General features: G+C 49.0%; 1 protein-coding gene across 1 annotated transcript in view; it reads right to left on the bottom strand.

Moving 5' to 3' along the window:
* The window catches only part of triob (trio Rho guanine nucleotide exchange factor b), a 61,151-nt gene that overhangs the window by 11,255 nt on the left and 25,810 nt on the right, over positions 1-24,086 (bottom strand). Inside the window, exons 18-43 of the mRNA XM_084702241.1 lie at positions 23,382-23,573; positions 23,015-23,164; positions 21,953-22,067; positions 21,736-21,851; positions 20,251-20,373; positions 19,418-19,612; positions 19,183-19,298; positions 19,005-19,071; positions 18,605-18,714; positions 18,385-18,454; positions 16,767-16,856; positions 16,548-16,640; positions 16,340-16,451; positions 15,705-15,895; positions 15,235-15,336; positions 14,148-14,287; positions 13,514-13,613; positions 8,704-8,950; positions 4,837-5,111; positions 4,392-4,562; positions 2,553-2,648; positions 1,119-1,252; positions 809-875; positions 601-704; positions 311-380; positions 138-227 (exon numbers count right to left, since the gene is read on the bottom strand). Coding sequence (XP_084558367.1) covers positions 138-227; positions 311-380; positions 601-704; positions 809-875; positions 1,119-1,252; positions 2,553-2,648; positions 4,392-4,562; positions 4,837-5,111; positions 8,704-8,950; positions 13,514-13,613; positions 14,148-14,287; positions 15,235-15,336; positions 15,705-15,895; positions 16,340-16,451; positions 16,548-16,640; positions 16,767-16,856; positions 18,385-18,454; positions 18,605-18,714; positions 19,005-19,071; positions 19,183-19,298; positions 19,418-19,612; positions 20,251-20,373; positions 21,736-21,851; positions 21,953-22,067; positions 23,015-23,164; positions 23,382-23,573 — 3,336 coding nt within the window. The remainder of the gene's footprint in view (positions 1-137; positions 228-310; positions 381-600; positions 705-808; positions 876-1,118; positions 1,253-2,552; positions 2,649-4,391; positions 4,563-4,836; positions 5,112-8,703; positions 8,951-13,513; positions 13,614-14,147; positions 14,288-15,234; positions 15,337-15,704; positions 15,896-16,339; positions 16,452-16,547; positions 16,641-16,766; positions 16,857-18,384; positions 18,455-18,604; positions 18,715-19,004; positions 19,072-19,182; positions 19,299-19,417; positions 19,613-20,250; positions 20,374-21,735; positions 21,852-21,952; positions 22,068-23,014; positions 23,165-23,381; positions 23,574-24,086) is intronic.

The following is a 24,086-nucleotide window of genomic DNA, read 5'->3' as shown; positions in this document are numbered from 1 at the left end:
ATGTCAATTAATCCATATTTTGACTACTGTACAATCTACGTGCATATCTGGAATCTTAAAGACTCAACATTTTTCAAACAAACAAACAAACAAACAAACAATAGCCATAGTGTCTGTCCAGAGCCGAGAGTTCTCACCTCGAAGTAGGTGTCGATGTATTCAGACACGATGTGCTCTGACTTGGGCTTGTTCTGGCAGTAAACGATGTACATGTGCAGCCTCCTTTCCTGAGGTGAGGAAAGAGGGATGCTGGTCAGAACTGTACACCCACGAGAGGTGACAGCCAATGGGAATAGAGATCCCCGCTCACCTGTTTGACAAACAGCACAGCCAGCCTATCAGGATCCTCCAGGCACTTCTCCAGCTCACCCAAGAAAAACCTAATGACACAACAGGTACAACATCAGGTGGTGGGTAAATGGCTTAGTGGTTAAGACTCATTCAGCCTGTTTCTCGGACATGGATGAATTTTTGTGAGTTATTAAATACTTTACATTTGTAAAGTTAATCAAGTAAAGGGAATTGTAGTTATACTTTTGCCATTCCATTAACAAAATTACATATATCAAGTTAATCAAGTAAAGGGAGCAGATGCTGTACTCTTTGTGCCAGTCGTAGATCTGGTGGATGTTCCCAAACACCATCTTTTCTTTGCCTCTCATGTCATCTGGAACACCTTCCTCCTTCATTCTGGATATGTAACCCTGGATCACACAGGATACACAGTCAGGAGACACACACACACAGTCAGGACTCACACACACACACACACACACACACACATCCAGGAGTGTGCGTCTGTTCTCACCTCCACCACTGACCCCAGGTCTCTGACGTAGTCTCTCTCAGTCTCCACCAGTTCCAGCAACACATAGCTACAGAGATACAGAGTTAGCATGTACATAGCTACAGAGATACAGGGTTAGCATGTACATAGCAACAGAGATACAGAGTTAGCATGTACATAGCTACAGAGAAACAGAGTTAGCATGTACATAGCTACAGAGATACAGAGCTAGCATGTACATAGCTAGAGAGATACAGGGTTAGCATTTACATAGCTACAGAGATACAGAGTTAGCATGTAGCTGTTAGCTGATCTGGGATGAGGAACTCACTGGCGCCTCTTGAGGAGGCCGGCTTTGTGCTCTTCCTGGTCGTCCAGGGGGGAGGAGGACAGGAGGGAGGAGAGGGAGGGGTTACAGACCTCCTCCGGCCGTACAGGCAGGGAGCTGGGGCGGTCCTCCAGAGACTGAGACAGACACAGGGAGGTTAGAACAGGACAGTACATATAGGACAGTATAGTACAGTACATATAGGATAGGATAGTACATATAGGACAGTATAGTACAATACATATAGGATAGGATAGTACAGTACATATAGGACAGTATAGTACAATACATATAGGACAGTATAGTACAGTACATATAGGATTGTATGGTGCAGTACAGTATTGTACATATAGGACAATTTAGAACAGTATACTTCCAGCAGTGTGCTATGAGGCTGAGAGTAGAGGCTGGGAGTAGAGGCAGGGGTAGAGGCTGAGAGTAGAGGCAGGGGTAGAAGCAGGGAGTAGAGGCAGGGGTAGAGGCTGAGAGTAGAGACAGGGGTAGAGGCTGGGAGTAGAGGCAGGGGTAGAGGCTGGGAGTAGAGGCAGGGGTAGAGGCTGGGAGTTGAGGCAGGGATAGAGGCTGAGAGTAGAGGCTGGGAGTAGAGGCAGGGGTAGAGGCTGGGAGTAGAGGCTGGGGTAGAGGCTGAGAGTAGAGGCAGGGGTAGTAGCTGAGAGTACAGGCAGGGGTAGAGGCTGAGAGTAGAGGCAGGGGTAGAGGCTGAGAGTAGAGGCAGGGGTAGAGGCTGGGAGTAGAGGCAGGGGTAGAGGCTGGGAGTAGAGGCTGGGAGTAGAGGCAGGGGTAGAGGCTGGGAGTAGAGGCTGGGGTAGAGGCTGGGAGTAGAGGCAGGGGTAGTAGCTGAGAGTACAGGCAGGGGTAGAGGCTGAGTGTACAGGCAGGGGTAGAGGCTGAGAGTAGAGGCAGGGGTAGAGGCTGAGAGTAGAGACAGGGGTAGAGGCTGAGAGTACAGGCAGGGGTAGAGGCTGAGAGTAGAGGCAGGGGTAGAGGCTGAGAGTAGAGGCAGGGGTACAGGCTGAGAGAAGAGGTGTTCAAGATGTCTCCCCAGAGACAGCTGGTGCAGTGGACTCACATTCCTACAGATGACTGGTCCTTCACACACTGCTACTAGACCAGGCCAGACTCACCACTGTGTGTGAGTGTGTGTGTGTGTGTGTGTGTGTATGTGTGGGGGGGGGTTGAAATAATGTCTGTGTGTATGCCTGAGTGGGTGTGTGCTAGTGAAAGAGTGTCTGTGTGTGTGTGTGTGTGAGAGAGAGAATGTACATGTGCGTGAGTGAGTGAGTGTGTGTGTGTGTGAGAGAATGTACATGTGCGTGAGTAAGTGAGTGAGTGTGTGTGTGTGTGTGAGAGAGAATGTACATGTGCGTGCGTGAGTGAGTGAGTGTGTGTGTGTGTGTGTGTGCTTCTCTATCTTACCATCTTGCTCTTGACCAGCCCCTCGATGGCACTGACTAGTTCAGCTGCACTGGGAGTCTCTGAGCTGCCTGGCCTGCCTCCCAGTCTGGAAGAAGCCTGACAAGAGAGAGGAGGGAGGAGGGAGGAGGGAGGAGGGAGGAGGGAGGAGGGAGGAGACGGGAGGAAGGAGAGAGAAGAGAGGAGGGAGGAGGGGGAGAGAGGGAGGAGCGAGGGAGGGAGGGTGGGAGGGAGGGAGGGTGGGAAGGAGGGAGGAGAGAGGAGGGAGGAGGGAGGAGAGAGGGAGGAGGGAGGAGAGAAGAGACGGTAGGAAGGAGAGAGGAGAGAGGAGGGAGGAGAGAGGAGGGAGGAGGGGGGATAAAAGGAGAGAGGAGGGAGGAGGGAGGAGGGGGAGAGAGGGGAAGAAAAAGTCAGAGAAAGAGAGGTAGAAGGAATTGAGGGAGAAAGAAAAATAGAGAGATGAGAGAGGGAAGAAATGGAGAGAATGAGAATGAACAGAGAGAGAGATGGGGAGAGGAAGTTGAGAGGGAGAGGATACAGAGGGCAGAAGGAGAGAGAAAGGAGAGATATTTACACTTAAAAGTGCTCCTAACTTACATATATAACATAATATATGTATATATACTACCATTAGAAACCATACTACAATGTAAAAGTAGTGTGACTGTACCCACAACATGTTTCAGAGAAGCTCACCATTGATGCTATGTGGCCCCCGACATTCCAAATGCCCAAGTTAGGACTGCTTAGGTGTGTCTCCCTGACAGGGGCCTAACAAGGACCAATCAGACACTAGCGTGGAGGGCACAAGGTAAGGGGGGAGGGGCTGAGGTTTAACTACCAACAGGGGCTCGGGGAAAGGGGGGGGCACACCACCCAAACCTCCGTGTGGGGGTAGGGGTGGGGGCTAACCCAGGTCAGACTGTAATACAGGGCAGTAAACCAGGACCAAGGGTCCCAAAGACCAATCGAGGGAAACAGTCCGACACACAAACACACACACACACACACTCACACACACACACACTCACACACACACACACACACACACACACACACACACACACACACACACACACACACTCACAGCTCAGGATGGAGAACAAGGAGACACTGCAGGGAGACTAGAAGACACAGAAGGAGTGAGATTATGAGACACTAACGAGCGAGATTAGAGGGACTAGGAGTAGTTAAATCAGAGGAACTAGGAGATTTGAAGGAGTGAGATTATGAGACACTAACGAGCGAGATTAGAGGGACTAGGAGTAGTTAAATCAGAGGAACTAGGAGATTTGAAGGAGTGAGATTATGAGACTAGGAGTGAGATTAGGAGATTGAGGATTGAGATTAGAGGGAGTCACATGGAAAGGTATGGGAACTGAGACAAAACAGAGACAGAACAAAGATCACCATGACGCTGAGGTCTGACCAACATAAAGACAGAAGGACAAAACTGTTATGGAGTTAGCATCAAAGTAAACATCCTTTCATTTCAGTGCACAGCTAATTGCAAATATGCTAAGTTCAAGTAGAAACTAAACCAGAATGGTGTGAAAACAATCAGCATGCAGTACATACCAATGGTCAAATTAAAAGATAAGTTGATGAAAAGCTTGTTCAGTGGGACTGTTCAGATGGTTTAACTGTGACAGAGGGTTGACACCTTCCTCAGGGAACGCTTGCTTTGACCCCTACCCTAGTGTGTGCGTATGTTTGTGTGAGTGTGACTGTGTGCTTGCATGTTAGTATAAGTATGTTAGTGTGTGTTTGTGTGTGTGTGTGCGTACGTGTGTGTAAGTGTGTGTGTGTGCGTGCGTGTGTGTGTGTGTGCGTGTATCTCACCTTGTCGTCCTGTGCGTCGGCCTGCAGCAGGCTGTGCTGCTGGATGGCCATGGGTGGCGGCAGGGGCACGGAGTCCGCCCCCTCCTCCCCCTCCTCCTCCCCGCAGCTCTGCATCCCTGAGGACGATGACTTGGAGAGGGTTCCACTGCTCACACCCTCACTTCTCATCCTCTGTGGGGCACAGAGCCACAGAGCCTTCACACACGAGCGTCTACCTCACCTCCACACACACTCTCTTACACACACACACACACACATACACATATCCTGCACACACCCACTGTCCACACGCGCAGTGCACACATGCACACCCAAATCCTGCACACATACCCTGAACACTAACACCCACTCACACACATGTACCCAAACAAACACACGCCCTGCACGCCCCTCAACACCCCCCCCCCCTCACACAGAGAGGGGAAATAACAGGAAGACGTCCGACCTCCTCGAGGGTCTCATCCTGGGGCGTGGCCGCGCTGTTGTCCGAGTCCTTCTGGGCGTCTGCGTTCTTGCGGCCGTCCACACGGTTCTTCTTGTGCTTGTGGGCCAGCTTCTTCACGTGAGCGTCGGCCTTGCCAGAGCTGAGCCGTCTGACCGGGCTGGTGAGCCACTTCCTCAGGGTGTTGCCCGGGCGCCTGCCCCCCGGGGAACTGTGGGGGCCCAGCGTGTGGCTGGAGCCCGCGTGGAGGGCCTCTCCACTGGACACGGACAGCGTGTCTGCAGGGGGGACAACCAGAGAGACACCAGTTAGAGGCCAGACCGTTCATTACGGTGGATGGACAACTTGTCATCTCAATCTCTTCATGCTAAAAGATTAGGGCTGTGAAATGATTAAACATTTTTAATCAAATGAATCAGGTTTTTGTGGATTAATCATGATTAATTACATATTACCGATTTTCCGAGTTTTTGTCATTAGTGTGCGTCGATCTTTGATTTTGCGGTACCTTGATGCTCAAGTCACCCGTTGCCACTCGCAAAATTTTGGTGAACTCCTCAACAATATCAATCAGTCTACAGCTTTTTTTTTTTTTTTTACATTTGGCAACTGTGCGAGTCACCTTGTCACAAGTAGACTTACTGAGGGCCCTGCGCTGTTCAGTGAGGGTGGTTTGGTGCATTCTACTTGAACTCCCCTTGCCGACCAACGCATGCTTCGCGTTGAGGTGGTATAGGTTACTTTAGGCTGGTATTGCTTCGGTGAAACGATAGCATTCAGTCATGTAGCAGACGCTCTTATCCAGAGCGCTAACGTCTTCCCGCAGAGTGTGCATATCACTTTGGTTTTATTGGATGTTCCATCTTAGTTTTTTTGGAACACGAACTTCTCATCCAGAAGTTGCAGATTGGGTGGAATTGTGGGTATATTACGTTAAATGCGTTAAACAAAAATAACGAAGTAATCCTGTAATTTAATTATAACGCGTTAACACGTTATTTTTCACACCTCTATAATATATATATATATATAGTATATATATTTACATTATTAACTACTTACTAACCGAGAGTGTCATGCCGGGAAATATCAAACTGAGGCTGGAACGTATCGACCGAGCGATAGCGAGGTTAGTAAGTAGTTATTAATTAAATTATATTTATATTTTTTGGCAAACTGTAATGATGTAATAATGTATTTATTAATCATTTGGCCACCACTATCGACAAAACATGTATCAACTGTAGCTCCTAATGAACCTGATGGTGCGTAATAATATATTGATATATGTGAAAGTCTACACTGAACCCATCAAGGTATTGTCATTCGGTACAGTTAAAGTCTGGTCCTTTGATCAGCATCTCTGGTTCTCTCCGTGCTGCTCTGACTAACCACAGTTGTTCAGCCATGGCTGTTTATACAGTGTGTGTGGGCCCACCTTCTACACTGATCTATGTATAGATGTTACTCCCTCAAAGCCAACTGTTTGTATCTGATTTGAAAACCATAAGTACATTGTGTGAAACTTGCATAAGAGTTCAGCCACAAACGTGTGTGTGTGCGTGCGTGTGGGTTTATGTGTGTGTATGTATGTGTGTGAGTGTGTGTGAGTGTGTGTGAGTGTACTTGAGAGTGTGTGCATGTGTGTGTGTGTTCCTGGCTAGGTGCAGGTGGGCTGGCTGGGCCACAGGCTTGGGGATGTGATCAGTGGGGAGGTTTCCCAGAGCACAGAGAGAGCTCTGTCTGAATCAGAAGATGATCAGATCAGGGCAGCCTGATGAAGCAGGCTGACTGCGTCATGACCCCAGCATCAGCAGCATGTGCTGCTGAACAGGCAGACCTTCCAGATCACACAAGCATAGTGAGGTAGATATACACACAGACACGTGTCTACAGTACTAAGACAGGTACACACGCACGCACACAAACACTGTTACAATAACATTCGCTAAAACATACACCAAACTAATTAAAATCCTAACTAAGATCCACCAAGTTAGACTGTTATGATAACATACAGCAAACTGTACTGTTATAACATCTCTAAACTAGCCTGTTATGATACCAGAGAGATGATCTGCCTACCCCTTTCACAGACGCAGAGATTAGCTGGAGGTTAGATGAGTGTGACCCTTCCTACATCCTAACCTGCCCCTCTTCCTGCTCCCTCTCTGGAGAGGAGACGAAGATGAGTGGAGCTGACTGGTATTCCACAGCAAGCACACCCATCGCTGATCAGCAACACGTGCATTCTGACAGCCATACACATTTTAATCTGCTCACAATCGTATAATCAGATTTTTTAATCATTCATAGTGCACTTATAGAATTGCTTCCAATCATCATTCTCTAAACAATAACCACTCTATGGCTGTGCTAGAAACTCGGTCTGTAGAGATGCAAATGCTGCCCTAATGCAGCGCGACCTTACAGCTAGCATACAGCTTGCACGTCACGACGATATGTAAAACAACGTGCTTTAAAAGTCATGTCTTTGAAGCACAAAGGCAGCCGGTTGAGATGATAAATTCAGTTAATTCATTCATTATTAATAATTGACTACTTATTTTTGAAAAACACAACTTTGTCTCTGATAAATCTGTTAAGATGTTACCCAAGTCCAGCAGCCAGAACTTGCAGTTGTCAGACTGTCCCTTGGGAGAATCCATGCTGTACGGAGAACTGCTGCTCACCTGGCACAGTGACACATCTGCTCTGTGTCACAGTGCCTGTGATGCCATGTCAACAACCTCCCAGAGGTATCAGAGCAGCTCCAGCTATCCTAGCTACTCCTCAGTCCAGTCTGCTGCATCACAGGGATGAGAGATGTCTCTCTCTCTCTCTCTCTCTCTCTCTCTCTCTCTCTCTCTCTCTCTCTCTCTCTCTCTCTCTCTCTCTCTCTCTCTCTCTCTCTCTCTCTCTCTCTCTCTCTCTCTCTCTCTCTCCCTCTCCCTCTCCCTCTCCCTCTCCCTCTCCCTCTCCCTCTCCCTCTCCCTCTCCCTCTCTCTCTCTCTCTCTCTCCCTCTCCCTCTCCCTCTCCCTCTCCCTCTCTCCCTCTCCCTCTCTCCCTCTCCCTCTCCCTCTCTCTCTCTCTCTCTCTCTCTCTCTCTCTCTCTCTCTCTCTCTCTCTCTCTCTCTCTCTCTCTCTCTCTCTCTCTCCTTCTCTCTCTCTCTCTCTCTCTCCCTCTCCCTCTCCCTCTCCCTCTTGTTCTGACTGTGGGTGGCTCGGAGGTCAGGTCTCCTCCTCTACTCCAAGAGAACATATAGAAACAAGCAAAACATTTTACCGTAACACAAGTAGCACACGCACCACCCTTGCCAGCGTACGTTTGTGTGTGAGCATCTTTTAACTGCTTTACGGGGTTTGTACAGGGTGGCTTCACAAATGGTACAGGCTAACATCTGTCACCACTCACTGGCTACGTTTTGAGTATTACAATTTTCTTACAGCAAATGAACTGCATGTTGTGTAAAGTACATGGCATGGTTTTTTCTGGTTGCAGTTTTCTTTGATATAAACAGCAGACTGTCGAAGGGCCAGATGAACCTGCAGGGTGTGAGGGGGCCCTGAGCCTGGAGACGTTTACAGTCTGACCACACAAAGGTAGCCCTGTTCTAATCCATGTGAGTGTGTTTATATGTGTATGTGTATGTGTGTGTGATGTGGTGGGCTGTGTGTGCGCATGCATGTGAGTGTGTGTGAAAAATGCTGTGCTGGGCTCTATGTGTGTGTGTGTGCGTGTACTTGTGAGTGTATGCATGTACAGGTCTGTGCATTGTGTGTGTGTGTGCGTGTGAGTTTGCGTGCGTCCTCGAGGCCTCCGCCACCCCACGCCCTGTGAAAGGTGCCGCCCCCCTGGCTCCTCCTACCTTTGTGGTTGAAGAGCCCCTCCATGTCCATGCTGGAGCGTGCGTGGGCGAGGCAGAGCGAGGCGCAGGGCACCATGCCCTCCTGGGGGGGCAGACGCTCCGTAGTGCGGACCAGGACCCAGTCAGGGCGCTCCGGCACGCGCTCCACCACCTCCACCGTCTGGCCCCGGTGCACTGTCATCTCCCCACCACCGCCACCCGCCAGGAAGTCATGGATGACCACGGTGACCTCACATCCTCCCGACAACTTAGAGGGCAGAGGGAGGGATTCAGGGGGAGAGAGAGAAATGACAGAGAGAGAAGAGAGAGACGGAGAGAGAGGGAGATATGGGGTGAGAGATGAGACAGAGAGAGACAGATGGCGAGAGAAAAAGGGAGAGGGGGGAGTGAGAGGTAGAGAGAAAAAGATGGAAATGTGTTAGTGCTCAACTTAAAAAGCATCAAATTGATTACCCTCTCCTGTACGTGACTCGGTCACAATGATGCAATGGGATCATTTAGCAGCCTCTGTCCTACGAAGCGACGTAGAAAAATAAGAAACCCTTTATCAAGACCACTGTGGAACACTGGGCAGACACACGCCCAGGGGCCAAGGCCAGGGGCCCAACCTCATGCCTGGTAAGGCATGCTCTACATGTGCACCCTGGACAGGAGAGTGATCTGATCTCCATGTTTTGGGGATCTTTGTGGAGGAAATCTTTGTGAGTACGAGGAGAGCATGCAAACTCAACACAGAAAATATATCCTACCTGAGCATTGACCCAGAGAGGGAACCTGACTGTCCAACATGTTATAGTTACTGTATAACCTGACTGTCCAACATGTTATAGTTACTGTATAACCTGACTGTCCAACATGTTATAGCTACTGTGTAACTCGACTGTCCAACATGTTATAGCTATTACTTGACTGTCCAACATGTGAAAGCTATAACCTGACTGTCCAACATGTTATAGCTACAACCTGACTGTCCAACACATGAAGGCTATTACCTGACTGTCCAACATGTTATAGCTATAACCTGACTGTCCAACATGTGAAAGCTATAACCTGACTTTCCAACACATGAAAGCTATAGCCTGACTGTCCAACATGTTATAGCTATAACCTGACTGTCCAACATGTGAAAGCTATAACCTGACTTTCCAACATGTTATAGCTATAACCTGACTTTCCAACATGTGAAAGCTATAACCTGACTGTCCAACATGTTATAGCTATAACCTGACTGTCCAACATGTTATAGCTATAACCTGACTGCAGCAGCTCGTTGTAGTGGCTGTTGAGTCAGAGCCACTCAGAGAAGGTCTGTCTGTCAGCCTCGATACAGGAGACAAAGGAACCGCACGGCTGAGAGCCATGAGCACATGACTCACGTCAGACGGCTTGAACTGGGAAATATCCAGTAGATGTGACAGTTGGTGTGTTCTCAAAGTCTAAGTAATATTCCAGATTTTCTTCAATACAGCATCAGGGAAAATAATCATTTTGCTATCAATGCAAAATACCACCATTGTGCTGTTTGACCGGATAAATCCTAACCATGACCTGAGCAAGGTTACTAGCAGTAGGACATAAGGATCCACACATAGTAAAATAAATAGCTGTACATACCCACTGATAGTGAGGCAAAGCCAGAGAGCTAAGCAGCTGACTGACAGAACCTGAGTCTCTGTTCTCCATCCTCTCGTCTGCTCTCCATTCCTTCATCCTCCCCTCTCTCTCTCCCTCTCTCTCTTCCTCTTCCTCTCTCTCTCTCCCTCTCTCTCTCCCTCTCTCTCTTCCTCTCTCTGTCTGTCTCCGCTCCAGCCCACCAACACACCACAACAGGACAGTATCTGTGACTCCCACCTCCTGGGCTGTGTTTCAGCCCGCTGTGGTGGGAGCTAACTGACCCAGAGCCAGGCTTTACATGAGGATATCCGTCAGAGAGAGAGTTAACTGACCCAGAGCCAGGCTTTACATGAGGATATCCGTCAGAGAGAGAGCTAACTGACCCAGAGCCAGGCTTTACATGACGATATCCGTCAGAGAGTGAGAAGGTGTTTCCAGCAGAGAGACACAGCATCCGCTGAGAGAGAGGAGAGCTGTCTGAGAGTCGCTGCTAACTCATTATCTCTCTCTCTCTCTCTCTCTCTCTAGCTCTCTCTCTCTCTCTAGGTGTCTAGCTCTCTCTCTCTAGCTCTCTCTCTCTCTCTAGGTCTCTCTAGCTCTCTCTCTTGCGCTCTCTCTCTCTCTCTAGCTCTCTCTCTAGCTCTCTCTCTCTAGGTCTCCCTCTCTCTAGCTCTCTCTCTCTCTCTCTCTAGCGCTCTCTCTCTCTAGGTCTCTCTCTCTCTCTCTGTAGCTCTCTCTCTCTCTAGCGCTCTCTCTCTCTCTTTCTAGCGCTCTCTCTCTCTCTAGGTCTCTCTCTCTAGGTCTCCCTCTCTCTGTAGCGCTCTCTCTCTTTCTCTCACACTCAACAGAAGTCCATCGCCTCATGGTCACTGGCTCTATGGAGAGTGATTTTACACACAGAGCCAAGAGGGAAATGTGTGTGTGTGAGGGGAGACAGAGAGAAGGAGAGAGTGACAAACATTCAGTTACAGTAAGGGAGCCATGGAATAGCACAGCATGGAATAGCACAGCATGAAATCCAGAACAATGCTTGATGTTCTCGATGTTGCTATCCTCTAACCTCTAACTGACCTGACCATGTTTACATGTTGTTGATGGAGACCAGACAGAGGCGGGCACTGTCTCAGGCACACAGATGGAGAGCACATGTACAGTACATCAATTGGTGTCCAATGTCTCCAATTAAGAGAGCAGAGCAAGACCACCACACTGTTGTGGAGCTCCACTATGGAAGCAGGGAAGCTCTTAAAGAAACAGACTGTTTCGTGTGCGTGTACTGTGTGTGTATATATGTGTGTTGTGTGTGTGGCGTGTGTCTGTGTGTGGTGCGTGGGTATGTGGTGTGTGTGTGTACGTGTGGCGTGTGTGTGTATGGTACAACACAGTAGAGTACATCCATGTGTGTGTAGGAGGGTAGAGCGTCTGTGCTGCTAGCAGCAGATCGCAGCCTGGTTACTGTTCCCACGGAGATCCTAAAACGGCGGCTTCAGAGGAGTCAAGTGACATGATGCACGCAGGAAATCAGCGACATGATACTGAGGTCTCAAAATATCCCTTCAGTCAACATGTTATTCTGAGGGGACAGACTTACTTAAGCTGATGGTGTGGTGACAGCTGATGGCTTGTTCAGAATTGGCAGTATAATTTCCTTACTAAATACAAGGTCGGCATGACGTAAATGTTATGGGGTTGGCCAATAAACATCCAGTACCTCAATTGGACAAACAGAAGTCAAGTAAAAAGGGCAGAATGGCTGCAAAGTTACTTGCCCAAAACCACTGTCCACTTCAGGGCACATAAATGAATTGCTGGGTTTCAGTTAGATCATGCATAGGAAGACCCTATCCATCCATCCATCCATCCAGCAAGCCAGCAAGCCAGCTGTCCAGCCAGCAAGTTAGTCATCTGTCAAATCAAATTAATTTCTTCAGCCCTTTTTGCAAGCAATGTCACAAAGGGCTTCACATACACCCATATAATTGCACCTAAACCAACCTAAACCCTCATCTATCCATCCATATACCCAGCCATCCATCCAGCCAGTAGCCTATCCAGCCAACGGGCCAGCCAACCAGCCAACGGGCCAGCCAGCCAGCCAGCCAGCCAATGCATACCGATCAGATATCACTGAAGTCATAACTAATCACTCCATCGTCTCCTACAAAGAAAATCTCCATGTACTGTACCAGCCTGGGAGACTGGAGGTGGGCTGTGTGCTAGCTAACATGTACTGTACCAGCCTGGGAGACTGGAGGTGTGCTGTGTGCTAGCTAACATGTACTGTACCAGCCTGGGGGACTGGAGGTGTGCTGTGTGCTAGCTAAAATGTACTGTACCAGCCTGGGAGACTGGAGGTGTGCTGTGTGCTAGCTAACATGTACTGTACCAGCCTGGGACACTGGAGGTGTGCTGTGTGCTAGCTAACATGTACTGTACCAGCCTGGGAGACTGGAGGTGGGCTGTGTGCTAGCTAACATGTACTGTACCAGCCTGGGAGACTGGAGACTGGAGGTGGGCTGTGTGCTAGCTAACATGTACTGTACCAGCCTGGGGGACTGGAGACTGGAGGTGGGCTGTGTGCTAGCTAACATGCACTGTACCAGCCTGGGAGACTGGAGACTGGAGGTGGGCTGTGTGCTAGCTAACATGTACTGTACCAGCCTGGGAGACTGGAGGTGTGCTGTGTGCTAGCTAACATGTACTGTACCAGCCTGGGAGACTGGAGGTGGGCTGTGTGCTAGCTAACATGTACTGTACCAGCCTGGGAGACTGGAGGTGGGCTGTGTGCTAGCTAACATGTACTGTACCAGCCTGGGAGACTGGAGGTGGGCTGTGTGCTAGCTAACATGTACTGTACCAGCCTGGGAGACTGGAGGTGTGCTGTGTGCTAGCTAACATGTACTGTACCAGCCTGGGAGACTGGAGGTGGGCTGTGTGCTAGCTAACATGTACTGTACCAGCCTGGGAGACTGGAGGTGGGCTGTGTGCTAGCTAACATGTACTGTACCAGCCTGGGAGACTGGAGGTGGGCTGTGTGCTAGCTAACATTTACTGTACCAGCCTGGGAGACTGGAGGTGTGCTGTGTGCTAGCTAACATGTACTGTACCAGCCTGGGAGACTGGAGGTGGGCTGTGTGCTAGCTAACATGTACTGTACCAGCCTGGGAGACTGGAGGTGGGCTGTGTGCTAGCAGACCTTGTCGCTGTCCACTGTGTTCTGCGAGGTGCGGGAGGAGATGGAGATGGTGTCTGGTTGGCTACTGCCTTCGCCCTGGCTGTCGAGCTCCTCTCCAGCCCTACAGGTAAACAACAACAGGTAAACAACAACAAATAAACAAACACCATGGCAACATGGCAGGGGGATCAGGATACAGTTATGATATGTTACGTATAAATACAAATAATTATCTGAATCAGAATGCGTTTATTTAAAAAAAGGCTCTTATCCAAAGCAATGTACAGGGGAGGTTTTGAACCTGCATCCTCTTGATCTACAGTCAAATGCTCTAACCACTGAGCTATACCAACTAGCTAGCTCTCACAGGACAACTCAATCCAACCTGTGCGGGCTAGTAAGACTAAACTGACTAAAATGAAACTGTGTGGGTTCTAAGTCAGATAAGGACAACATTTGTTCTGACTCATGCTCCAAAAGTTGAAGTTAAAATGTCAGCTAATGTTTAGTGGGAAGATAATTAAATTCATTTACATTAGAGGTGTTTTATGTGTTTGTTTTGGTTGTATGGGATTAGTTGTTATATTATTGTGTGCTGCAACCAAACTGCCCTCAGGAAATGAATAAAGATGAACTGAGGTGAACTGAGTCCCACCTGCGGGCCTTATGCTTGGCGGTAGTGGCTTTAGGGATGTGGATGGGCTCCTTTAGCGCCCCCCGCAGGTGGATGGTGCGCTCCTGGATCACCTCACGGATGTGCTTGATCCAGTCCTGCTTGTTCTCTAGGCTGGATGCCTGAGAAGACACACACACACACACAAGTTTGTTCTTATATCCTAGTGGGGCCCTCCCGTTCACTCCCATTCAAAAATGTCTATACACTAACCCTACATGTAACACAAAATCTAAACCTAACTCTGAAAACCCTTGACTTATTGATTCACTATACTTGTGAGGACATTTGGTCACCACAAGAGTTGTTTAACAAGACCACACAAACATATACACACAGACACACACACAACATTACGTCAAACTTTTGACCCAACCCAAACTTGGGGTTTCTTTCAATCACTTAAATCTTCATTTTGATGAACTCTTAGGTATGTGTGTGTGAGAGATAGAGAAAGACGCAGAGCAGCAAGAGAGTGTGTGTGTGAGAGCGTGTGTGTGTGTGAGAGAGCGTGTGTGTGTGACCGTTTGTGTGTGAAGACTTGCGTCTTGCTTTAGCATGAATCACAGACCCATCTTGAGGGCCCTTAGCAACAGTGATCAAGGCAGTGTTGTTACATCAGACACATTTACCATTGCCATGCCAGTTACATAATGCACACGCTGTATGACTCACAATGTGTTAACTCAAATATATAAAAGCTGAATACAATAAGTCGTGGGAACATCCTTTGTAGGATTCAATAGGAACTATGGTAGTGCTTCATCTCACAAATGACATTTGGATTGGTTGTTGTATACAGTTTGCTTGTTAGCATTCACCTTGAGGACCACTGTTCTATCTGAGGATGAGGTTAGCATGTTAGCATTCACCTTGAGGATAATCTTGTTGAGGATGGGAATAGCATGTTAGCATTTACCTTGAGGACAAACTTATTGTCTGAGGACAGGGTTAGCATGTTAGCATTTACCTTGAGGACAATCTTGTTTGAGGATGGGAATAGCATGTTAGCATTTACCTTGAGGACAATCTTGTTGTCTAAGGACGGGGTTAGCATGTTAGCATTTACCTTGAGGACAATTTTGTTGTCTGAGGACGGGGTCCTCCCCATCCAGAGGGCAAATTTGCAGGGGTCTCCCTCCACATGCTCTGTGACCCCCAACTCAGAGGTCTGCACATCAACAGCAAAATAACCACAACAGAACATGTTATTCACAGAGAGACTATAGAGAGAGAAGAGAGAGAGAGCGTGCTATACTGAATAAACCTCTGCATCTACGTTTACATTTTGTTCATCTACAAATGCTTTCATCCAAAGTAAACATGGTGCACACAGAAAATACGGCAGAGAGTCAAGGATCAGAAGTGCACTGTTCAAAATCGAGATAAACAAACCACTTTATGTACATTAGAAGAGATTAATCAAACCACTTCATTTCCATCGTGTATCTAGAGTCAACACAGAGACAGCCATCCTTAAACAACCTCCGTATCAAAACTACCGGCGATTCAGGAGAAAGCGTTGAAGTTCCTACTCACAAACAGCTTGCTCTTGTAGAGGTACTTGCTGCGGCCCAACGAGTCCTTCACCTCCTTGCTGAAGACCAGGGACATCTCGAACAAGAAGAGGTGGCGCTCGCGGCCCTTGCGGATCAGCGTCTTGGGGTCCCACACCTGGAACGCCTCCTGTACGATCAGCTCCCCCTGCGACTCCAGGTTCCCATCAAACCCTGTTCCGCACGGCAAAGATGGAGCACGGTGATGTGAACAGCTCAGTGCTTAGAGCATTTGACTGCTGGTTAAACATCAGCAGGTTTGAATTTCCACTGTACGTCACTTTGGATAAAAGTGTTTACTTAAAGGACTGCGTTCCATTGCAGGCTTGTTAAACCCTACACAGTACAGACTACAGACATGTTCCCAGTGACTCCAGTGTCCCTTGTATTCCTAGACTGGGAAGGACCAGCGCTGTACTCCCAGTCTGGGTAGGTAGTGTACTCCCAGCCTGGGTAGGTAGTGTACTCCCAGCCTGGGTAGGTAGTGTACTCCCAGCCTGGGTAGGTAGTGTACTCCCAGCCTGGGTAGGTAGTGTACTCCCAGCCTGGGTAGGTAGTGTACTCCCAGCCTGTCATAGGTAGGTAGTGTTCCTGTATCAGTCGTGCAGTGACACCCACCTTCCATCATGCTGAGGTGCATGGCGTCGTTAGCTCTCTTTGGGACACTCAGCATCACCTCCAGCCCGTCCTTGATCTCTCCCTTCCCCTCTTCACAACACGTCAGGAGCTCCTGCAGAACACACACACACACACACATTCACTCTCTCTCTATTCTTAAACGAAAAGCTGGACTTAATAGTGTATATGGGCAGCGTGTTGTGCATACCTTTAACAGAAGCTGGTACTTGGTTATTCTCTGCACTGGTTTGATGAGGTACGAGGAGATGGAGTTGGCTAATCTGTGTCTCTGTTGAATTTCCTAAAAAAAACACAGCATATTAGTCTTGCCACGTTGGTCATGGTCAACCGCTTCAACCAATGTGAGCTGTTCTTCAAAGGTTCACAGATCAAATTAGAATTAAAAAAAACATTCTTTGCAGCTTACATCAAAGTAGGATCCTGCATGTTCCAAGATGAGTTGTGTTGAGTCTGGCTTGTTCTTGCAGTAGTTCACATACATCTGGAACTTATCAGCCTGGAGAATGACACGCACAGTATGTCATGAGTCTACAGGCCTCTCTGTGTTTCTCACTGGGCGACTGAAGACACTCCAGCTTCATCAGCAAACATGGCTGTATTCTCCTCTATCTTCTGGCATGTCTCTCACCCCCACCCTCACCACCACAATCACCACCACGATCACCTCCATGATCACCTCCACGATTACCTCCACGATCACCTCCAAGATCATCTAGCGTGGTTCTCACCTCCTCTATGATCTCCTTTACCCTCTATGACCTCTATGATCTCCTCTAACCTCTATCACCTCCTCTATGATCTCCTCTACCCTCTATCACCTCCTCTATGATCTCCTCTACCCTATATCACCTCCTCCATGATGTCCTCTACCCTCTATCACCTCTATGATCTCCTCTACCCTCTATCACCTCCTCTATGATGTCCTCTACCCTCTATGACCTCTATGATCTCCTCTACCCTCTATCACCTCCTCTATGATCTCCTCTACCCTCTATCACCTCCTCTATGATGTCCTCTACCCTCTATGACCTCTATGATCTCCTCTATCCTCTATCACCTCCTCTATGATCTCCTCTACCCTCTATCACCTCCTCTATGATGTCCTCTACCCTATATCACCTCTATGATGTCCTCTACCCTCTATCACCTCCTCTATGATGTCCTCTACCCTCTATCACCTCCTCTATGATGTCCTCTACCCTCTATGACCTCTATGATCTCCTCTACCCTCTATCACCTCCTCTATGATCTCCTCTACCCTCTATCACCTCCTCTATGATGTCCTCTACCCTCTATGACCTCTATGATCTCCTCTATCCTCTATCACCTCCTCTATGATCTCCTCTACCCTCTATCACCTCCTCTATGATGTCCTCTACCCTCTATGACCTCTATGATCTCCTCTACCCTCTATCACCTCCTCTATGATCTCCTCTATCCTCTATCACCTCCTCTATGATCTCCTCTACCCTCTATGACCTCTATGATCTCCTCTACCCTCTATCACCTCCTCTATAATGTCCTCTACCCTCTATGACCTCTATGATCTCCTCTACCCTCTATCACCTCCTCTATGATCTCCTCTACCCTCTATCACCTCCTCTATGATGTCCTCTACCCTCTATGACCTCTATGATCTCCTCTACCCTCTATCACCTCCTCTATGATGTCCTCTACCCTCTATGACCTCTATGATCTTCTCTATCCTCTATCACCTCCTCTATGATCTCCTCTACCCTCTATCACCTCCTCTATGATCTCCTCTACCCTCTATGACCTCTATGATCTCCTCTACCCTCTATCACCTCCTCTATAATGTCCTCTACCCTCTATGACCTCTATGATCTCCTCTACCCTCTATCACCTCCTCTATGATCTCCTCTACCCTCTATCACCTCCTCTATGATCTCCTCTACCCTCTATCACCTCCTCTATCCTACATCATGGACGTCACCTTCTGTACCCTCTGTGTCAGTTCTCCCCAGCAAACCTCATGCATCCTCTGCAGCACGTGACACGCTCACCCAGGTGACGAAACAATGGCCGACATCCTCAGGCAGCTGTTCGTACTTCTCCAGCTCCTTCAGGAAGATGCTGCAAAAAGAGCATCATCATCCACACTCACCATGCTTGGAGGGACAACAAAGGTGAACAACGTGATGATCAAACAAGCAGAACAGCCGAGGAGGAAGTGGATGCGGCCCACTTCCCCCTCGGACGAGGTCGTGAGTAAGGAGGACGTACTTGTGGTGGAACTCGTCGAGATCCTGCATGTTGCCGAAGATGATGTGTTCTTTGTTGACGATTCCAGGAGGGACTTCCTCCACGCCACTGCTCATCTCCCACAGGTACGTCTGGCAAAACACAACACAACAGCACACTCAGAGCAGCTGGGATTACGGATTTGATTAAATTCACAACCTGGCAAATAAACTGAATGAAATTGACCACAAACAAGGAACTGAAAGGTTTTAGTGAAACAGACAAACACATTGATTGAGTTTAAAGTCGACCGGCTACAAGGTTGCTCTGGCTTAAGTCTGAAGGCTGCAGGAGTCAGGCTGTAAGGTTGTTTATAAATAGAAATCTGAAGTGATTCAATGCTAATATCCCTTGATTGATACGTCATCAGTGGGGTACGTACATCTGTGCATTCCCTCAGGTCTCTGACGTACGCCTTCTCTGTCTGGATTAGCTCTGCCATTATGAACCTGCGAAAGCAGCAACGTAAGACGGACACAGTAACAGCCTTCCACTGAGTATGAACACCTTACATTTTCAGTAAATACATACTATGACCAAATAGTACAGTAAATACATACTCTTTCCTGCGAGCAGACTTTCTCTTCTCCTCGTTCAGTTCGTGGGCGGCATCCCTCAGTTTGACCTCTAACTCCGGCGCGCTGGCCGGTATGATGTCCAGTTGCAGGTCTTTACTCTACAGGACAGGAAACCCAGCATCCATTAGGGGGCACTGAGGGGGCAGCCATTGTGCGGTTGTGTGCCACCTCTCTACTGGAAGACTAGAACATTCTCTAGGTATCTCCTGATACTCACAGTCTTGTTGGAGTCAGACGAGATGCCCAGCGTTTTCTCCAGACACGAGCGGTACTTGTCCATGCGCAGGGAGAAGTCTCGGTAGCGCTTGTCGACGGACGCCACCCATTTCTTGATCTCCTGAGCGTGGGCGTGGCCCTTCTCACAGAAGCTCTCTGCCAGCTGGATCAACAACTTCACCCGCTCTTTGGTTTGCTGTTGGTGAGACAGACTTTTATTCTTCATTATTGGTTTTATATATCTATAAAGGGGTAGCCTGGCTGCCAGCCCAACTTCTCCCCGCCCACAAAAAAATTTGGTCGGGAAGTTGGGTCTGGAGGGTCTCGTATTGGGGAACAACTACAGAAAACCAGAATCTGGGCGTACTAATGAAATTGCCAGGGCGGGCTTTATACGATGATGGACAGATGATCAACAGTAACGTAATCACCCACGTCACAAAAGAGCGCTTAAGTTGAATTTGTTTTGAACAAACAACATATTACATTGCTTTGATTGGTTGTAGGTCCATCCAATTGAGCGACGAGGCATTTGTTTTCCAGGCTCGTTTGAAACACGCCCCGTAGTCAAAGCCCAACGGAGAGTTCTCAGACTCATATTCTGACTAGAATTATGAGTATGACAACGTCAGGCTAATAAAGGGGCAGATAAGGCTGAAATGTTCTAGTTCCAGTAAGGACCTCCAGACCTTGACAGAGATCTGGTGTAGATCCTGACCTTGGCAGAGATCTGGTTTACATCCTGACTTTGACAGAGATCTGGTGTAGATCCTGACCGTGGCAGAGATCTGGTTTACATCCTGACTTTGACAGAGATCTGATGTAGATCCTGACCTTGGCGGTGATCTGGAAGTCCTGGTGCTCCTTCAGCAGCTCCTGGGTGTGGTGGAGGCTGGAGCCCGTGGAGGTGTGCGTGGACAGGTAGAACTCGCCAGCATCATGCAGCCACTCCAGGGCCTGGGAGTGGGAGAGACAGGGTGAACACACAGCACCCTGCCACACCAACACACACACAGGGTGAACACACAGCACCCTGGCACACCAACACACACACACAGGGTGAACACACAGCACCCTGCCACACCAACACACACACACAGGGTGAACACACAGCACCCTGCCACACCAACACACACACACAGGGTGAACACACAGCACCCTGCCACACCAACACACACACACAGGGTGAACACACAGCACCCTGCCACACCAACACACACACAGGGTGAACACACAGCACCCTGCCACACCAACACACACACAGGGTGAACACACAGCACCCTGCCACATCAACACACACACAGGGTGAACACACAGCACCCTGGCACACCAACACACCTCACATGCTCACATCTGGAGCTGCTGGACAGGGTCTCAACTTGATGGCTCTCACATCTCACTGAGTGACTTACTATGCATTGCTGTGTCATATGTTGATTAATTAAGGGGCAAGAAATGGTCTGATTGGTTGTTGTTGTGTATAAAGGGAATTGTGAAGCATTGTTCTGTGGATTCTTGATCTCCTGAGACCTTCTCCTCAGCTCTGGCTTGTCCTTGTACTCATTCTCTTTGCTCACCTCTTGCTTTCTCTCTGGTTTACAATAATCATGGTAGCGTAGGTAAGAGTTAACCTTCAGTTTGTGACATGTTTGCCTTGTAATTTATTCCATGCATTTGCAATGTTATTAAATGTTTATTTCATTTTAACCTTACTTTGACCATTCTTGTTCTGATTTAACCCATAGAGTCAAATAACTGTAATTCTATTGTTATTGGCATAATTTGGTTCATGTTAATACACTGCTCAGTTTCCCTCTTCCTGTAACCATAGGGGGTTTAGTTTGGGATGTTTGGACAATATGTGACCCACTACACACACCTGGACTATATTCCCACATTATTCATTAGTACTGTATTTTACTATGTGCTTTGTACATGCTTTTAAATTCGATCCTGTATTGATTGTTACTTGTTGAACTGTACAACTCTAATTGCCTTTGCACTTTGCAAATTACAGGGAAATCTGTTATTAATTGAGTTACTTTGTTAAATTCTTCAAATTGTAGTGCAGTACCCTGGCAAGACCACATGAGGGAGCAGGCAGTATTTTCAACACGGTGCATTGAGGCGTACAGCTCAGTGGTTAAAGGGTTTGACTGCCAATCGAGAGGTCAAAGGTCCCAGTATGTGGGACCTGGGACCTCTCCCAAGAGAGGCTGTGGCTTTGGCATGAAATTGGCTTCCTTTGCGTGAAGGAACCCCTGCTAGTATTCCACGACTGTCAACCAAACCCATTTGGAGGCTGGAGGTTCCCAGTACCTGCTTGGCGCTGCGCTCGAACACCACGTACTGCTGGCACTGGTCCAGCCGGCGCTTCCTCAGGGTCCAGAAGTGCAGCACCCGGTTCTCCCTCTGCAGCAGCTCGTTCAGGATGTCTGATACAACACACAACACACAGCACACAGCACAGCGGCAGGTCAGAACACACGAGGGCGGTACAGCAGAGGAGGTCAGCGGCAGAGGAGGCGGAGCTTACTTTTGACCTGTGTCTCAGGTGCCTTGACGTGGGCCAGCATGCCTGGCATGTTGACGCTGTTCCTGTGCAGGTACTTCAGGAAGACGTCTGCGTTCCGTCTGGCTAAGGTACACGCCTGGGGGAGAGGAAGTTACACACACACACACACACACACGTTCAAGTCAGAGATCAAATCACCTGCTGTGTAAACTTTGTGTACATTGTGTTTAGTTTCTGTGTTTAGTTTCTGTGTGCAGTGTCTGTGTGCAGTGTGTGTGTGCAGTGTGTGTGTGCAGTGTGTATGTGCAGTGGGTGTGCGTGTAATGTATGTGTAGTGTGTGTATAATGTGTGTGCAGAGCATGTAATGTATGTGCAGTGTGTATGCAGTGTAAAGTGTGCAGTGTGTGTGCAGTGTGTGCGCAGTGTGTGCGCAGTGTGTAGAGTGTGCAGTGTGTGCAGTGTGTGCAGTGTGTGCAGTGTGTGCAGTGTGTGCAGTGTGTGCAGTGTGTGCAGTGTTTGTGCAGTGTGCAGTGTGTGCAGTGTGTGCAGTGTGTGCAGTGTGTGCAGTGTGCGCTGTGTGCGCTGTGTGTGCAGTGTGTGCAGTGTGCAGTGTGTGGAGTGTGCAGTGTGTGCAGTGTGTGCAGTGTGAACAGTTTGTGCAGTGTGCGCAGTGTGTGCGGTGTGTGCAGTGTGTGCAGTCTGTGCAGTGTGCGCAGTGTGCGCTGTGTGTGCAGTGTGTGCAGTGTGCAGTGTGCAGTGTGTGGAGTGTGCAGTGTGTGCAGTGTGTGCAGTGTATGCAGTGTGAACAGTGTGTGCAGTGTGCGCAGTGTGTGCAGTGTGAACAGTGTGTGCAGTGTGCGCAGTGTGCGCTGTGTGTGCAGTGTGTGCAGTGTGCAGTGTGTGCAGTGTTTGTGCGGTGTGTGCAGTGTGTGCAGTGTGTGCAGTGTGTGCAGTGTGTGTGCGGTGTGTGCGGTGTGTGCAGTGTGTGCAGTGTGTGCAGTGTTTGTGCAGTGTGTGCAGTGTGTGCAGTGTGTGCAGTGTGTGCAGTGTGCTTTGTGTGTGCAGTGTGTGCAGTGTGTGACCTTCAGGAAGGCCTCCTTCTGCTCCAGGTGTTTGCTGATCATGGGGGTGACGTGGTCTGAGTCACTGTTGGGCCCCAGCTTGTCGGCGCCCCCACACCAGTCCTCCTCTCTCTTGTACTCCTGCTCCAGACTCTCCAGCACACTGCACACCTGGAACACACACAGAGGACTGCTACTCCCACAATGCAACACCTGGCACACACACACAAAGGACTAGAACTCCCACAATGCAACACCTGATATCCACACACACAGAGGCCTACTAATCCCACAATGCAACACCTGGCACACACACACACACACACACACAGAAGACTGCTACTCCCAGAATGCAACACCTGATCTCCACACACACACACACACACACCTGCTCCGAGGTCTTGTAGAAGGCCACGGAGGCGTTGACCAGCTTGAGTCTGTCCTCCATCTTCAGCATGAGCTGCTGCCAGTGGTCGGCCACCTTCTCGGCACAGTCCCTGATCAGCTCCATGTGGTGGTGGCTGGCCTGGAGCAGGGCCTCGGCCTTCTGCTGCACCTGCAGGGCGCTCTGGTGGGTCTTCTGCAGGGGCAGAGCACACGGAGCACGCAGCACCACAACACAGTCACATCAGGAAGGTCAGGGGGGGAGGGAGGTGAGGGAGGGAGCTGAGAGAGGTGAGGTTAGGGAGAGAGGGAGGTTAGGGAGGTGAGGGAAGGAGGTTAGAGAGGTGAGGTTAGGGAGAGAGGGAGGTTAGGGAGGTGAGGGAGGGAGGTTAGAGAGATGAGGTTAGGGAGAGAGGGAGGGAGGTTTGGGAGGGAGGTGAGAGAGGTGAGGTTCGGGAGGGAGGTGAGAGAGGTGAGGTTCGGGAGAGAGGGAGGTGAGGGAGGTGAGGGAGGGATGTTAGGTAGGTTAGGGAGGTGAGGGAGGTGAGGGAGGTGAGAGAGGGAGGTGAGGGAGGGAGGGGTGAGGGGATGGATGGGGGTGGATGGATGGGTGGATGGGGGATGGATGGATGAATAGAGGCAGTACAGACTCTTCTTGTGTTTGGCTCTAACCCTGTTTAAACTGTGTGCTGTTGCTCCCTGATCATCT

The sequence above is a fragment of the Hypomesus nipponensis genome, chromosome 2 (genome assembly GCF_054491055.1).
Source record: "Hypomesus nipponensis isolate SF chromosome 2, ASM5449105v1, whole genome shotgun sequence".
NCBI classification, from domain to species: Eukaryota; Metazoa; Chordata; class Actinopteri; order Osmeriformes; family Osmeridae; genus Hypomesus; species Hypomesus nipponensis.
This window is presented reverse-complemented; position numbering and strand designations above follow the sequence as displayed.